The 18,185-nt window shown below is 41.7% G+C and overlaps 1 protein-coding gene across 6 annotated transcripts in view; it reads left to right on the top strand.

Moving 5' to 3' along the window:
* ARPP21 (cAMP regulated phosphoprotein 21) overlaps positions 1–18,185 on the top strand; it is a 344,186-nt gene that overhangs the window by 163,555 nt on the left and 162,446 nt on the right. For all 6 annotated transcript variants that reach the window (XM_078688292.1, XM_078688289.1, XM_078688294.1 and 3 more), the window contains 3 exons: positions 7,318–7,548; positions 11,765–11,925; positions 16,165–16,269. In XM_078688292.1, the coding sequence (XP_078544418.1) occupies positions 7,318–7,548; positions 11,765–11,925; positions 16,165–16,269 (497 nt within the window). The remainder of the gene's footprint in view (positions 1–7,317; positions 7,549–11,764; positions 11,926–16,164; positions 16,270–18,185) is intronic.

Here is an 18,185-nt window from a genome sequence, read left to right as displayed (position 1 = left end):
CTTAGACTTGTCATTTGTAACTTCTTGTCAAGCCTTAAACTCCCATTTTATCACAAATGTCACCCCTAAAGTAGGCCCTAAGTAAACCTATGGTGCCGGGTGTCATGTAAGTAAAGGGTCGGACATGTACTTGTGTGTTTTGCATGTCCTGGTAGTGAAAAACAGCCTATTTCATTTTTTACTACTATGAGGCTTACCCGTCACATAGGCCAACATTGGTAATTCCTCAATATGCGTTTAAGCTGTAATTCCTGTTCAGAGAGGAGTAGCTTTTTCATGTTTCATATATTCTGAATGGTAATGATAAATCTACTTTACTAGTGACGTTAGAGTTTACATTACTGTTTTAGAAATACCACTTTTAGAAACTGGACACTTCTCTGCACGTAATGCTCTTTGTGCCTTACTGCATGTCTCTAATACATATCTGGGTTGGGTGACAGCTACAAATTGTGAATTCCCTGTAGTCAGCCACAAACACAGAAAGGTGAGGCTCATTTGCATTCTGAGCACTTATCTGCATTCTTCTGCATTCTGATGGGTTTTCATGGGTCGGTAGGAATGCTGTAGGCAGAAACATACACTTCAATAGGGAGTGTCCTGTCCAAACACAAAGCATTAATTTGCCCCGCCCCAGAAAGCCTGGCAGAGAGGATTGGGATTTAAGGGATCCTTATGCACTTCAGTTAACTGCTTTGAAGTCACACCCTACATGAAAGGCACTTTTAAATATATGTATTGGGTCTCTGACCCCCTAAATTCAGGCACTTCTGGATATTTTCTTGTACCTTTGTCAGAAGAACTGCTGTGCTGCTTAAAAGACTCAACTGGGCTGTCATTCGGGAAGGATTGCTTTTCTGCGTGTTGACCAACTGCCTGCTGCTCCTTGACTCTGCTTAAGGAGAGCTGGACTAAGCCTTCGCCCCAAGTGATCTCCAAGGGCGTGCTAGCTTGCCTCATGTTTTCTAAAGTCTAATGCACACAAACATCTTCCGGCAATACTGCTTGTACTGCTGGGCTCTGCCTTCTTTGAGTCCTACCTTGCCTGCGATGCCCTCTCCAGATTAGGGCTTTAGAAGTGGGTTCTTCAGCGGGTTTGCTACTTCATTAAATATTGCAGGCGGAATGAGCTATGACACACATATTGCTGTATTATTGCTACTTGTAGAATATATGTCAAGAAACAGTTACAATGAAGTCTCATTTACAAAATGACAAATGACTGATTTCTTGAAAGCTAGGCTTTTTTGGAGACAACCGAATGCAGCTACTTAGGGGCTGGCTTCAAAATGTTGCCTTTGTAGTGTTAGTCTTCTAGAAGGATATTGCATTTTATCTGAAGCTAGCTTGTTGTGGGAGTTGTAGAAGGTATCTAAGATAATATTGCAGAGAATCATAGACTAGAGCATCTCCAATGTGTCTTTTTTAAACAGGTTACAATAAAACAATGATGGTTCTGTGGGTCTCGTTTCGTTTATGTGTAAACCCAACCAAAAGTCACTCTCTACCTCTTTCATCAGTAATGCTCTCTATATTCTATTCATAAACAACCATTGGAACATCAGTGAAATCAAGTGAAGTGCAGATGGCGCAGTGCTCCAAAAGTGTGATCCATATACACAAAGGGATGTCCAAGAACTTGCAGTAAATAAACCAGTCCAAAATACAATCATTGGTTACTCTACTGTACTGTACTGTACTGTAAAGAGAGCATTACTGATAGATGATGTAGAGGTTGAATTTTGGTTGGATTTACACATAAAAGAAGAGACCCACGGAACCATTGTTGTTTTATTGTATATTGTATCCCTGATGTAAGTGTTTATGTTTACACATTTTTAAACAGGTTGCCATCTGTTTCTCAGTTGTTCTGTATTTTTCACTTTCTATTTAAAGTAATATTTGTAATACGTAATGTTTGATTTGTTCGTGCTAGGATAAGAAATTTATTTAATGAAAAATCCATATTTTAATTTGCATTATTTCATGATTTGTATAGTATTTAATTATGGATGATTTATGAATGTGTGTTTATATTAATGCTTAGACAACCATAAATACAATAGAGGGTAAAATTATGTTTTTTGATCCGCTATTGCATGTAAGTATTGTACAAATTACCATAGATAAAATCCAAGCTGACTGTTAGACCTGGCATCCTTAGTGTGGTTTTCCCTGACTTTTTGCCTCTACCTCATATGTTTTTGATGCTATGCTGTATTTCGTTTTGGCAGGTTTAGATGCTTTGGGCACTTTGGCACTGCTGATCTGTGTCAAAGTGCAAGTGCTCCCTGTATAAATTGTTATGGTGATTGGTTATCTATGATTGGCATATTTGTCTTATCAGTAGATCCCTAGTAAAGTGCACTAAGAGTGCCAGGGCTGGTAAGTCAAATGCTACTAGTGTGCCTGCAGCACTGATTGTGCCACCCACATGAGTAGACCCAAAGAGATGTCTCAGGACTGCCACAGCAGTGCCTGCGCACAGTTGCTAACTGCCATTTTGACCTGACAAGTGCACCCGCTTGCCAGGCCATACCTCACCCTTTCTGTGCAAATAGGACACCCCTATAGCAGGCCCAAGGTACCCCCTTGGGCAGGGTGCAGTGTATGTGAAAGGTAGGACATGTACATGTGTGTACCATGTCCTGCTAGTGAAATACTGCCAATTTTGTTTTTCACTATTGAAAGGCTATCTTGCCCATAGGACAGAATGGGGAATGCTGTGTAACATATTTACCTGCATATCTTCCCATAGGAGTGAGATAGGAAAATGGAGTCTGGTATCCCTGAACTCAGAATTTAATACCACATCTTTTAGTAAAGGTGGCTTTGAAATTCTGTGTTTGAAATAATCACTTTTAGAAAGTGGCTATTTTCTTGTTCAACCTTTCTGTGTGCCTCTTCCAGTTTGTGGATTGACTGTCTGGCTTGAGAATGACAGGGGCTGGGGCGGCTCCAGGAGTCTGGGTGAGTCAGCACTAAGCTGAATAGACCTATCTGCATTTGGAGTGGTGCGAGGAGTAGCACCTGGGCATGAACAGTGATGTGCCTGCCTTAAACAATGCTTGCTTCCCCTCGTCTGAAGTGCGTCTGAAGACCCTGGCCCTCATTCACAAAGGAAGAAGTTGTGCACTGGCAGAGTGCACCCACAACTGGTTTGAGCTGGGTCCAGGACCCCTAACACATAGAGAACAAAGACTTTTGGGGGTATAAAAGTAAGAGTTGAAACCCCTGTAGAATTAGACCACTTTGTGATCAAGAGGAACCTCTACTAAAGAAGAACAGCTAAAGAGACTGAGGAGAAGTATTGCCCTCGCTGTGTGCTCTGGGGCTGGCCTGCAGTTTGCTGATTTAACTGAGGAGAGGACAAGGACTTTGCTGTGTGCTGTGTCCCCCTGCTTGCTAAGGACTTTGCTGTGTGTTTTGTACTGAAGGAGCAAGACTACAAGGGCCCGAGAAGAGCTGGCCTCCTGTTATTGAAACTCGGGATACAAAGGTTTCCAAAGAGCGTCTTGCCTCTGCTGTGTGCGTGTGCTTGCGCCCAGCTTGTGTCCTTCACAGAGCCCGTGTTGCTGAGAAGTACCCTCCTCATGATCTCTGCGTTGCTGAGTGTTTGTTCCCGCACCCAGCTTATGGCCGTGAGGAATCCGGGAAGCGCTGCATGCTAGCTTTCACCGCCGCTGGCCCGTGGGATCATGCTGAGGAAACTAATTGTGATTAACAGTGAAGAAGCGCCACAGCCGCTGGCCCGGGTTGCATGCTGGGAAACTAATCATAATCACCAGTGAGGAAATATCACCGCCGCTGCCCCGAATTACATTCCGAGGGAGAGAGGGATCCGTGACCCGATGGGCTCCAGCGCGTTGCCTGGCAACCAGAGTCTCCCCTTGACAGAGGAACAGCTGCTGACCCGCTCTGTGTGACGTCCGACGTGAGGACAGAGGACAGCGAGGCAACCCCCCTTAGGTAAATGCTCGGACCCCGGTCCAGTACCTGGGCAGGGTGGGAGTGAGAGAGTGCCCCGATTGGCAACACCGAAGTGAAGTCTCCACGACAGGAGCTTCCCTGACAGCCCGTACCGGCACAACCGGCGAGCTGTGGTACAGGGGCCCGCTCCAAGGAGCGTGTCGCTTCTCCACCATTCCGGGGCAGCATTTCGGCTGCAAGTACAGCAGGGCCATATTGTCCCTAAGCCCAATCTTTGAGGCAGCATTTCAGCTGTAAATACAGCAGGAGCATATTGACACTAAAAAACAACTTTTGAGGCAGCATTTCGGCTGTAAACGCCTTAAGTAGCCTAAACCCGATCAAAGGGTGAGAGGGGCCCACGCACCAGGGACAAGTGCCCAATATTGATAAGAACATGTTTTAAAGTGACTTTCCATACATTTGGAACAGAGTTTACATCCATACTAGCTCTACAAGTTTATTTTCCCTTTTCTTACCACAAACCTTATCAAAGACATTCCTAAAGAAAAGCTAATTGTGTATGCAGAATTTTTGTTGTTTTGGTCTTGCCTAAAATTCAATAAAGATAACTTTATTTTTATAATAACCTGTGTGGTGTCCATTTGTGGTGTCTCACTGTGTTACTGTGGGTGTTGGGGCAAATAGTTTACACAATGCCTTGGGGGTAAGTGTGTCTGCTCATGCCAAGCTACCAAGGGGGTGAGCAGGGGTTATCTACAGTGTGTTTCCCTCTTTCCGTGACTAAAAGCTAGGGTCCCTATTTGGTCAAAGGTACCTACCTCTGCCAACTAGAGACCCCCATTTCTAACACTGACAAAGTGTTATTTTGTTGTTGCTTTCTTTTTTCGAATTTTTTATCCACACACATCAATCTTGCAAGTTGATTAGTCTTATTTTGCATTTGAGTTAACACTGTGTTTGTTGTGCACACCTTTTTACAATATTAAATAAGTATGATAGCTGTATGTTATAGCCTATGAGGTAGTCCTCAAACCTTATTGCATGCCCACCTAGCACATTATCCTTTATACTTTGTAATATGAACTAAGAACATTGGAATGTTTTGCTGGCTCTCTCCACATTGGTGAGACCACAAATAACGGTCTACTTTATCGATCAAAGCAGCCAAGAAGTGCAAGCAGTGATCTTACATAACTAGTGCGAAGGATTGCTTTAATCTAAATTGGAGCAATTTGTTCAGCAAAGTGTCTACCCACGCTTCAATCACTTTCATAAACCTTTTAAAGCACTGAACTGTACAGTGTGGTACACTTCAGAGTACTCTAATGTTCCTGACACTTCAATACGTTCTTACATTATGATAAAATGAGTCTTTAAGTGAAGCGTCAAGAGAGTAAAATGCCAGTTTATTATGGAGCATATGCGACATAGATTCATAGTGGTGGGATATATGCTACATTTTTAGGATGGCTACATAAGATGCCTTTTTAAACAGTGAATTTCAATGGATCTCATTTACATGGTCAATGCTTATGATGAAAGTTGGCAGGGATCCTGCCTCTCTGAGCAGACGTTGCACACTTATGTTTTAAGGTGTCATCTTCATAGCATCTGGCAGTACTGCTTGGCTCAGCATACTAGCCCCCGCGCTGCCGGGGCCTACTGCAAAGAGGGCAACCACTGAAGTCTGGTTCCATGATATGGAGAGCCGTAACCTTCATCCACTCCAAGGGTCGGGCTCTCTGATACACCATATGGTAGTGGGGTGAGAGACCAGTGTTCTCGCAGTTCGCCGCACACTTGTTGTATCAGGCTTAGGGCATTCTGCCCATGACAAACACACTACCATATTTCTCAAATTTTGTCACCATGAGACAGCTGCCAGTGATAAATCATAAATTACTGCTTGAGAACTCTTGAAAATATTGTCTGGCAGTTCACCTGAAAAATATCGAGAGATAATTCCCTTCTATACCATTGACATTTGCCCTTAAGCTCTCTCTCATGTAAGTTTGGAAGGCCGCCATTTCAAGAGAACCAGCGTTTATATAAAAAAGTCCTACTTGGATTAACTGTATTGATATTTATCTTATTTAGGTATCATAAAAATCTGACATGAAGCTGGCATTTCTGGACCTATCCTAGACACCACTGCTTTGCTGTATACATTATTTCTGTTCCCATAAATCCCTCAGAGCAGACAAACTGAGGGTCTATTGTGATATCACTCCTAACTCACCAGTATAGATAGTGGTAGCCTTTCTTTGAGGTGTTCACAGCATAATATAAAACGGGATTCTTTATTCTATGGAGACATAGAAGAAAAACACACAACCCTCTGTTATCGAAATAAAACACACAATATATTTTTTTTAAAGAGAAGAGCTTACTTTTTTTCTAACATTGAATAAAAAGTAAATATAAATTGCTAACCCCCTCCCCCCACTTCCGAATCATTTGAATATTCAGATATTGTTAAATAAAGTGGTTCCCAATGCAGGTTCTTAGATTACAGCTCGTTGTGCATTCAAGATGCTGTGCCACAATTTCAGAAGCATAGACGTTGTTCTGGGTTCACTTGGTAGAATCTTGTTTTATCTATTTTCCTTTAATAAGAAGAGCAAGTCCTATTAATAAAAGTGAAGTAAATCTGACAAAGTAGAGGCAATCTGGCTATTCTACCAGTCCTTACATGAAAATGTAAGCACGTTTTGCCTCCTCGTTTTTTTTCTGAGCCATAAATGTTTTGTTCAGCTCTTGAACATGTGCAACAGTCGGTTAACGGGCTAAGTTTTTTGGGTACACAAAAAATAGGAAGCTGAGCATGCCTAATCTTACTGAGGAACAGCACACAAAATGGCGTTTGCTCTTATACCCTCTCAGTATGTTATACCCTCTGGCACTCTGACTCAGTGCATGTACTCCCACCTGGTTACAAGGGGATAATTCAATATGCTTGCAATCTGTAAGGAAGAAAGCAATACTGCGAGCAATAGGGTTTATAACATTTTCTCCTGAAGTTACCAGTGGTAGAATTCAATACGCCTCCCACTGCAACTTATTGACCTACAGCATTTTAGAGCTATTTCACAGTTTGCAGTGGACTCAGAGAACTTAAGCTCTCTGGATGGCTTGATCTACAAATGCAATTCTGCTGCACCAGAAGAGATTTCACAAAATGTATTATCATCGCAGGACTTATGTTTGTTGACTCTAAGGATGATTTAGTTGATATGTTTGCTTCCTTTAACGCTTATTTAGTTGAAGTGTCTCAAATGCTATGATATACAATACTTACCCTATAATATTTATAAAGAAACATCACTTTGTTGTCTCAAGTGAATAATATACTTACCTTTTGTAACAAAGCTGCCTTTTTTACAGGTTCAGAATCTTCCAGCAGTGCTGGCTCCTCAGGGTCTTTGTCAAGAACACATCAACCTCTCCAAAGCTCACCCCTTGTCCCTGGCCTATCATCATGTTCGACAAGTAACCTTTCGTACTGCGACAATGGAATGAGTGGTCAGGTGACACCAAGCAGCACCAGCTACATTCTACTTCCACTGGATGCTGCAGGCATTCCTCCTGGCAGCATTCTTCTAAATCCACACACAGGTAACATACCAGTTCTGTCTACCAATCCTACTGTTAGGGAGGGGAGAGTGACAGCCACACTGTGTGCGAAAAGCTGACTTCTGGCAGGTGGCTGGGAGCGGATGTATGACGTTACAACACATACTTTTACAACACCTACCTTTACATCGCAAGTTTTACAACGCATACCATTACAACGCATACCATTACAACGCATAATGCTTTTGGGCGCTGGATAGTGAATAGTTTAATTTACTATTCCAACTCCAGTCCCCGTGGACACTAGGGAAGGTTATTGGATAGTAAATTAACCTATTCCCTATCCTAGAGCGCCCCCAAGCGCTATGCGTTGTAATAGTTTGCGTTGGAAAAGTTGCGTCGTAATGGTAGTGCGTTGTAAAAGTTTCGTTGTAAAGGATGTTTCCCCTGGGAGCATATCCTGAAAATGTTAAATGGATTTATGAATTAATATCACAGAATGGGGATTTGTCTTTTGTTTGTATTATTATGAGGTATGGGTGACAACAGTCTCCCAGACTTCATCAGACACAGTAAAGACCTGAGTAGAATATCTTTCATCCTTGAAAATCATGTTTTTCTATTGCGCCTTACCGTGCCAAGCTTCACGCACTACCCTTAGAAGATCTGCCCAGTCTAAAATCTGAACGATGTCTTCATCAAACTCCTTCTCTTCTAAATTCGTCTTTCCCTTCAGAATGCTTTTGGTTCATGGGTGCATTCCTCTTTGAACCCCACTTTTATAATCATTTTATGCATGGCGTAGACTTAACTCTCAGAAACACTGTATCACTATTTATTGTTAATTATTATTGAACTTGAGCCTGCTTACTTGCTACTGTTTTAAATTCCATATCTTTTATATGTTATATTGTCTTCGTTGGCATACCAATCCTTAGTCTTGGCCAGTATATCTTGTATTAGGTTAAGATAGTATGCAGATAAAGTACACAGAATGGGTCAGCAGAAACATGGTCTTGTGACTTCAAGTTTGGTTGTATGAATAGTATAATCTTCAAATGTTTTTCTTTAAATGCATACAATGACCATGTTTGTATATACGATTGCACTGCTTTAGGCACCCACAACCCCCTTTCATGCATGTTGGCTACATACAACAAATAAAAACTTTCCGGTGGTGGTATAACATTGATATTAAAAACACTAGTTCAAGAAAGCAATATGGGACCCCGGGTGGATTGGGTAAGTGCCCACCCATTATTGATATCATTTGACAGTTATGGCTGTGGCATCTGGTGCAGTGGGACCCTCACACTCTGGGACCATGGTTCTACTGCACCTGCTGCACCGTTGATAGTTAATGTCTCTGCTCAGTTCTCATAAAACCTGTACTGGTACCCAATTTCTAATAAGATATAGCGAATCTGTATTGTGCAAAATAATTATGCACCACCACCTGCAGGGGTCTCCTGCTGGAATGTTCCATAACAGGTCTATCAGTGTATAAAGGAGATTTTATTGAACACGTGTATACGCAGACCAATGAGGCTTATAGCTGATTTGTTTGATGAAAACACATAGAAGATTCTACAGAACTGGTGTATTAATGAGCCGAGGTGGCTTTACTTGTGTTGCATGGGCTCACCACAACCTTATTTTTATAGAACATTATCACTGTCGCCCTTCATAAGTCTAAGGGAGGTCTGTACATCACAATGAGTGTTATACATGATAGAAACAATACTGTATAACACTTCAGTGTGGACTGAGGAAGGTGACGGTCTTGAAAGGAACTAAATAAGCAGAAGGCTATTTTGGGGCAATAAACAATGACAGAACAGTATCCTATTTGTTGCGTCTAAGCGTAGGTGAAGTGCCTCATATTTAGCTTTTGACTGTGTGGGATTATAAGAAATAGGGCTATTCGATTGCTATATTTATATTTAGCACTCATGCATAGCACAATCTATAGTAAAATATTGTTTTGTGTAATCCACAACTAAATAAAATCAAGGGTCTGGTTTAGAATCTGTCCACCAAACCCTCAGTCCGCTTGCTCTGTTCTGAGTTGGGTGGATATTTAACTTTCAAACAACTATGCACTCCCGGCATCTGTTGCTGAAAAACTTACTCCGACGGTCCTTACAGAGTTTGGGCCATCAGAATAAGGACATAAGACCTCACTCCCTACTTTGAGTGGACAGCGTGATGTACTTTTGTGCTGTCCATCACCAACAAGGGAAACCTGGTGATCATGAACAGCAAGATGAAAAATGTATCATTCTTTTTCAAAATCAATCTGCCATTTTCGGAGTTTGGGAGTTTGTTTTTTTTAAAAAAAAGGTTTTCTGCACTCCAGCCTAAAAGACGATGGTTGTGCACCAAACTTTCAGTGCCTTCACAAGATCCTCCATTGTGATTGCTCCTATCTATACAAAAAATCACTGCTGGGCTGGTGGAGATCTCCAAGTGTAGCAGTCACTTACCTGTCAGGAGGTCTGTTGAGGGGCTTATGTAACTGGGAAAAATGACATAAGGCAGCACATCAGTATCAACAAACAATAGATGCTCTTGCATAATATCTGCACAGTTGCTTTGACTGATATTGTCAGAGAAATAAAATGCTTAAAGACTCGGGCATACTTATAGGCATTTGATACAGGGCAGCGCATGAAGTCACCTTGCTGTGCTGCCCTGCATTAAAGTGAAAGGGTGGGAGTGCACATTATCTATGGCATATGGCATATGGTACATTCTTGTCCTTTCCCCCCGCGCTAGTGCCGTTTCGGCAGCCTAGTGCCTATACAGGCACCCTTGCATCATGATGCAAGGGTGCCTGTGTTGCATGCAGGATTTTTTGTTGTGCAGGAAGGGACACCTTCTTGCATAAAAAAAATTATTGACAAGAAAAAATGAGGAGAAATAAAGTTATATCTCCCGGTGAGCCTCCCCTGGGAAGGAGTAAGCTTTGGGTTCATTGACAGGTTTATATGGTGGTGTAAATCTCGAATGCATCAAAATCTGTGGGTGTTGGGTGGGAACGCCCAAAGCAATGCCCATGGAATGCCTCCCTAGTGCAGAGTAAGGCAAAGCAGCAATTTGCGGTGCCTTGGCTTGCTCCATATCTATGAGGCCATTCAAAGCCATGCAAAGTGGTTTTGGGCGGCCTCATAAATATGATTTGGTGACTTGCGCCACTGTTGCATCACAAAAAGTGAGGGGCTCGTAAATATGCCCCTCATCCTTTACAGGTGTGGAACTTCCTGACACTTTTCTGCTCTCTTTAGTAGTTTAAAGATATTTTTTATCCTAATCTCTTACAAATCAACAAAGGGCAAATTATGTAATCTTTTCAACAGCTTCTACTTGCCTACCTGGTTGAGTACATTAATTCCTTTAAGCAGCTCACTTGGCTTGGTTCACTTCAATATACAGTTATAAACAAATACTATTTGTAAAGCGCAAGCCTATTACCCCCTTAAGGGTTTCAAGGTGCTGGGGGCCATCAGGGAGATTTAGTGAGCTATTGCTCAGAGTCACACGATGCTGAGCTGTCGCCGGCAATCAAACTGTGAGCCCCGTGCTGAGGAGTCAGCCACTCTGGCCGCTGTGCCACACCTCTCTAATAATGAAGGTATCCTGACAACTTTAGAACAAGAGACCTCAAACGTCAATTCAAACTTCAACATTTCTGCATTTCCTAAGGTACTTTACTAAAGTAATGTATTTGGATAAGTGTGGTTCAGCTTGCTAAAGCCGTCGGATTGCAATATCGCCTTGAGAGTTGCCTAGCATTTCCATAATGGCTTTCTGATTTTACATTCAAGAAGGGCTCTTGAAATTGTTTACTTGGCTACCCCTGTTGTTCTCAGCATAGGTCATTCTGCGCATTTAAGCAGAGTAAAAGCATTAAGCTATAAGAATAATTATACCCTGGCATCCCCTCTCGTCTGGCTCCGTGGTGCCATACAGAGACACATTAGGATTCAGGTAAATCTTCCAAGGTACAGGGCAATCTCGCCTACTCTCACCTCAATTTCCTGGGAATGGACTAGCTGCTGCCAAAATGGCTGAATACAGAAAAGGTAGGCACCAAGCCATGTATGTGCTTTGTGACTAAAAAATGAATCTGCCCATGAACATATTTACCTCATAAACAGAGTGCATTGCAGATTCCACCATCGGCCAGTAAGCACATTCATTTGACTTCAACTTCAGAAAAGAAACCTTTCAGCATATTACATTAATTTTGTTGCAGGTCAGCCATTTGTGAATCCTGATGGGACACCTGCAATCTACAACCCACCAGGTGCTCAACAGCCTATAAGAAGTCAGATTGTTGGACAGACGCAACAGCAGCAGCCTTCATCACAGCAACAGCAACCACCACAGCAAATAGCAGGCCACCTTATCACACAGGTAACCTATTTATTTCCATGAGTGTAGTTTGCACTGAAAACAATGTTGCTATTGATACAATGTTGCTAATGATAACACTTTAATAATCGCCTCGTCTTTTCTGCACCAACCTTTTCTTTTCTCTTGCTTTGCTCTGGTGTACAGTAGCTCAACTATAGGACACGTGGACCTGTCCATTTAAATTTCTTACAGACTTCTCAATCACGTATTCTTCACACATTATTCACCTACATGGTGCTGTCTTGTTTACTTTACTCTATAATACTTTGTTTCCTCTGCATCAATCATGTGTCAGTCATAGTTACATCTTTAAGTAAATACAAAGCACTGCAAGGCAGCCCGCTTCCTTGCTTACTTTGTTTTGGGTAGGTGTTACATGGGTAGAGCATGTATTTTGAAACAAAGCCAGATTAACACAGACTTGTTAACCTGGGTTTGTCCAAAATGGGTGCACTTAGCCAACAGACGTAATGAGGAAACATGTCTTTATTACTCCTTCTACTTTCTCTTTCCATGTGTGCTACATTCAACAATATGTATAGAAAGAGGAATATACCTTTAAGGATTTTATTTGTGCGAAAAGTATCCCGTCCCACAAAAAAACAATCCTGCCTGTAACGCAAGCACCTTTGCACTACACAATGCGCCAACGCAAGAAAAGAACAGAAATGTTCCATATATTTGCAAATATGGAGCTTTCTCCTTTCCACACAACACAGCAAAACAAGTTCCCTTGCTGCTCCACTTTGCGTAAAATAATAGTAAAGGAGCCCTGAGAGAATGTGCAGTGACAGCTGTTTTTCTAGCTGAGGTGTTGACATTTTAAACTGCCCCTTTAGATGTGTTACGGAAAGGGAAGGTTTCATGACACCGGCAATTTGCAAATTGTCAGAAGGGAGCACATCTGCGAAGTCGGCGAGTCCATTTACTGCCTGACACCTTCATGAGCTGATGGTCAGCTTCTGGGGTAATCGGAGTAGATGGGTCAGTGGTGTAATATTTGACGCGATCGGCACAGCCTACATTTGTGCATGAACATGTGTGACAAGCATACACGTGTTTCTCACTAATGCTCTCCTATCTGAAGGGTACTTGGAGTGTGTTTTTCTCGAGTAGCTGAGTGTCTCATGCTGACCATGGTGCTAGGGTTTTTTTGTCCAACATTGGTCTTTGTAAATGTTTTATAGCTGAAAGATGCCTGACACTCTCACTGTTCACCATCTTGTAGAAGCTCATCTTTGGTCTGTGCACATCTCCCTTAAAACACCCAGCCCCCATTCCTTCCCTCTTTAAGAAACCAATATAATAATACATCAGTGAAGGTAGTAAATTCACAGCCAGGATGATGTTATTCAATGCTTAGGAAAAAAGGCCACTCGGTGCCTCGATTCATGTAATATGAATTTAGCAAAATTAATTTCTCCTTTGCTTTATTTTTCGTCCTGGAGTTTTAGCTCTCTCCTTTCAGTGCATCTTTTTGAATTGGGTTGGAGGTAGCAACTGACTGCTGACAATGCATTATTACTGGTATCTATGGCAACCTACCCCAGCAACAACTTAAGAGGGCCAAAAGCGAGTAAAGAGAGGTCAATTTCAATGTAATTGGTATCTGCATAATAAGGTGCTCTAAATGAATGGTCAGAAGCAATAATAAAACAATTACTGCTAAGAGCAAGAGCTGTGATCTTCCTTGTTTCACCACCTCTGCAATTTCTTGTTTTTCTGACCTTTCTTTTTACCAGGGTCCAGGCAATTAGCCTCAAACCTTTTAGACCTTTTTATCCTGGTATTTTGCGATGAGAAAAGATTGATGGGATTGGGTATATTTAGGCAGAGATCCTTTCTGAATCTGTCAGACTGGTCCATTGGAGTAAAATACAATTCAAAAGCAAAACAGCAAGCTGGTTCTCTTAAAGCTCCTCGGTGCCAAGAGCATGGGAAATTGCTGACTGAATTTATAATGTGATTTTATGTACCTAGCACCTTTACACCTTATCACATAAATAATAATAGCGCGTGCACCTTACTGTGTCTGATTTCAAATTTTATTTTTCTCTGTTGTTCTTCGTTGACGCCAAGTTCAACTTGGGGACGAGGGACATGTCCCATGAGAATTTCCTTCTATGGATTTGACAAAGTCTTTACTTTTAGTTGATCCCCTCTTATCGAGCACCACGTGTTACTGTAGTTCCTTATGCTTTCTGCTTCAACTAGTGTTCTAGTTTCATACCTGCCTGAGCACCTCTATGTTAGAGACGTATTTTCAATCACCATCTGTGCATGGTTAATCAAAGAAGGGAAAGAACTCATGCCAATGTCTAGCAGGTGGTTTGCGTCTCTGTTGGTAACTATCTCTTGACAGATATGCAGTTCTGGAGGTCATGAGCTCCAATCCTGGAAGGACAGAATCGGAGCCTGATTCATAAAGGCAAACTCACACTTTTGTGGAACTTTACGATTGTTTGCTTTTCACAAAATTATTTTACTAGTAGTATCTTTACAGCTCTGGAGCCTCCACACATCAAAAGATAGGACTTTCTTTCCAGCTTTCATTTAAACTATCTATAGCATTTTGCTTAGCAAATAAAAGCAAGTTTATATGAAAGAATAATGTAAAAAAGCTTGTTGACTCTCACTATTATTATTTTAATTATTACTGTTATAATTATAACAATACAAAAAAGAGTATGTTTCCTCAATAATCATGTCTGTGATTTTCGTATTACAGTTTAGTTGTGGCACCTTTTACTAGTAATAGGATACCCACGCCAGTACTATCCTAAACATTTCTTACAGTTGTGTTGTGAGGTGATGCCAGAGATAGAGTCACAATACCTTGTGTCAGCGCTAGTGTGTAAAGAAGATGTCTCAGCCAAAGATCCACTGTAGCACCTTTTTAAATAATGAAGCTATGTGTAGCATTTTCGTTGAAAAGCATACTAAATAAATAAAATCAAATTCATGTAAATGCTAATTATAAAAATTGCTTTGCAACTCTGATTATTTGTATTATTACCTTTGTTTTGATAATGCACAAAGTCTATGGTCACTGTTTAAAAAGTAGACTCTAACGTTCTTATTACAGTCTATTTGTGACATCACTGTGCATCTGCAATACGTGTTGGCATCTCTACTGTCCTAAAAATACCTTACATTTGTGTTATGAGGCCCTGCAGTGTTACAATGACCCCTGCCAGGGTTTGTTTGAAAAACATCTGCCTGTGTCAAAGATCAGCAAAGTGCTACCTAAATAATGGAATATAGAGTAGCGGTTCAGCTCCGTTTCATTGTCCTTCCCTACACGCCCAGTCATTGGCTAATAAGGAGACCTAGGAGCTGTTTTTTTCGTCCATTTACTGCTTTGAGGGTGGTTAGGCCAGAATAGAATCCATCTGCATGTTAACTGCACCGTCTGCACTTTCTACACCACCACCCAGAGTGCTCTGCACCCAGTGACTCATCAAGACACTTAAAATATGCTGTCCAGAAATTACAAGCTGCTCTTGGGATTGCTCGTTTTACAGTACATGGATTACATGTATTCTATCCACAGGCAGCACCACTCTCTTAAAAAAGAGCAACGAAACAAGGATTTAAGAAGTGGTTCATCTGGAGTGATGTCGTGAGAGTGTACGATACATAGAATCAAATGATCCCCATTGCAAATTACAATGACCTTGCAATTCACCTCAGAGTTCCGTGACCCCATGAAAAGAGTTTCCCTTGTTTCTTTGTTGTTCCAGGAACTATTTTGTGGTTTGCAACGTCATTACAACGTAGAGTGTAACTACTTTATCATATTTAATATTTCTATGTTTATCATTAATATAAATAGCGATAAATATCATCATGATGATTATAAAATGATTACTGTTCCTTTAAAAATTATCTTACAGTGCTCTATTGTGCTATGCAACACATACTACTAAAACAAATATGAGAATGAATGTGTCAAGTTTCTTGTGTAAGTAGTAGTACCCAGTGTTTAAATTGTTATTTTGTAAAGACGCGCTTTTCAAACACTAATTCTAAGAGCGCAACACTGTCTTTACTCGGACAGAATGCACAGGGTGCAAAATGGGCTCCTTTGGCAGACAGTGTGTATTTTATTGATGAAAAGAAATATCAATGATGTAGCGCAAAAGGAATTATTTTAGAAAATCAAGTGTTTTGCAACAAATGCGTGCTTGGTTCTCTGTTGTACCCATGAAAGGCTTGACCGATTTTCTTTCTTTGCAGCCCGTCCAGGCTATGCAGTCATCATCTCAATCAGTGCAGTACCCAGCTCTCTCCTACCCTTCCCAGCACCTTCTGTCTCTCTCTGCCACTCAACAGTTTCCTGTGGTATGTCTGCTTTCTGTTTGTTTTCAGCGTAATCTTTGGTGGCGGTGTCAACAGTGTGTAAGGACACATATCTATACATGGTGTTTTTTTGTTTGCTGTATTTTGTACGGCTGCACGTTTCGCCTCACGGGCACTTCAGAACAACTTTTACTCTTTGCACTTGCATAATACCCTGTACTTATATACAGTGCTTTAAATGGGAAAAAATAAGTGTAGGTACTCATTAAATTGAGCTAGGGGCGTGGCTAGTGGGTGGGGTTAGAGGCGGGAGAGACATGATTATACTAAGGCATTTCTATCGAGTATTCATTTTGCCTGTGTATTTCCTATGATAGTAGTTTCAAGCTTCCCATATATGCGGATTAACAGCTGCATATGATGATGAAGACTGGTGTGAATACCTTCTGCGAGCATGCCCTAAATCATAACAGAAGGAGCTTTTAAATGAATGCAGTCAAGCCATCAACAGCTCTATTCAGGCTGGTTATCAGTGTACCTCAGAACAAAATAGAGTTTGGAATCGCAGCGTTAATAATGAGTACTACGCCAGTTGCAGGACATACCAAAACATTTGAGAAAAGTATACATAGAAACAAAACGTGTTAACTCATTACACAAAATAAATACCTAACACGATATGTTAAGATTTCCTTGTTTTGCAATATTTGCAGGCAGACCCAACAGACAGGGTAATAATCAGGCACACAGAACAGATAGGGTGATAATCGGGCAGACAGAACAGACAGGGTGATAATCGGGCAGACAGAACAGACAGGGTGATAATCAGGCAGACAGGCTTGCACCTGTCCAGGGATTAATCAGAGAAGCGAGGCATAGGTCTGCTGTTTGCAACCAATGACGGTTAGCTCACTGTGAGACACCCACTCTGTTCTTTAGTCTATTATCCGTTGAGACTGTCACCTCTCTTCCAATGAAGACAGATGCCGTCCAATTATTATCAATCATTTGAGATGGCCAGCGTACTTCCAATGACTGGAATATTCATAGGAGACAGTCTACTCTCTTTTATAGATTCTATCACACCTGTTAGTCAGCTGTTTTCCCAGGACTACCACATCTGTGAACCAGCTGTCTCTAATGAGCTAGCCAGTTCTCTTCCAAAGACTTTCACCCATACGAGACGGCCAGCTCTCTTCCAAAGACTATCACACATACGAGACGGCCAGCTCTCTTCCAAAGACTATTACACATATGAGACAGCCAGCTTTCTCCCAAAGACTTGCTGCCCTCTTGTGAGACATCCAGCACACTACCAATAACCATGACACCTGTGAGATAGGTGACTGTCATGCTGTACTTCCAGCATGCCTTTGAAACAACCAGCTCTCCCTATGACTAGCTCACATATGAGATCTACTTGGTTGCTTTTGGCACAATACTTCCAATACACTCAGAAACAAGAAGTCAATGCACACACAAAAGCATTTCACACATTTCTTTAAAACTACCTCCTGAGAGTGTCCAGATTCTCTTCCTCTTTGAGCTCGCTTTCTCTCTCACACTCAAAGATACACAGAGCAGGCAAATGTGCGCGCACACACTCACTCTCTCTCTCTCTCTTTCTTGCTCTCACTCCCTCTCCCAAAAAGGTTCACTTGGGAATGTTACAGCACAGTAGGTACAGTGTGAATGTGATTGACAGAGAACGGCCTTAATGGGCCCTTCTCTATCAAACACAGCAGGGCGTAAAAATTCCAAACAGGGGCACCCCTTCCATAACGCACATGAGCTGCTGCTGAATGGTTCAGCAGTTACTCACCTACGAGCTAGAGAAGCACTTTGGCTGTCAGAGTGCCGCACAGATCTGCTGCACTCTGACTGCCTTGAGCTCCGCAGCACTAGCACCAATTAGCTTATCTTCAGTGAGTACTGGTACTCTCCTTAGCAGTGGAGAA

Source organism: Lissotriton helveticus, chromosome 4_1 (genome assembly GCF_964261635.1).
Source record: "Lissotriton helveticus chromosome 4_1, aLisHel1.1, whole genome shotgun sequence".
NCBI lineage: Eukaryota > Metazoa > Chordata > Amphibia > Caudata > Salamandridae > Lissotriton > Lissotriton helveticus.
The sequence above is the reverse complement of the archived record's forward strand: the minus strand, read 5'-3'. Positions and strand labels throughout refer to the sequence as shown.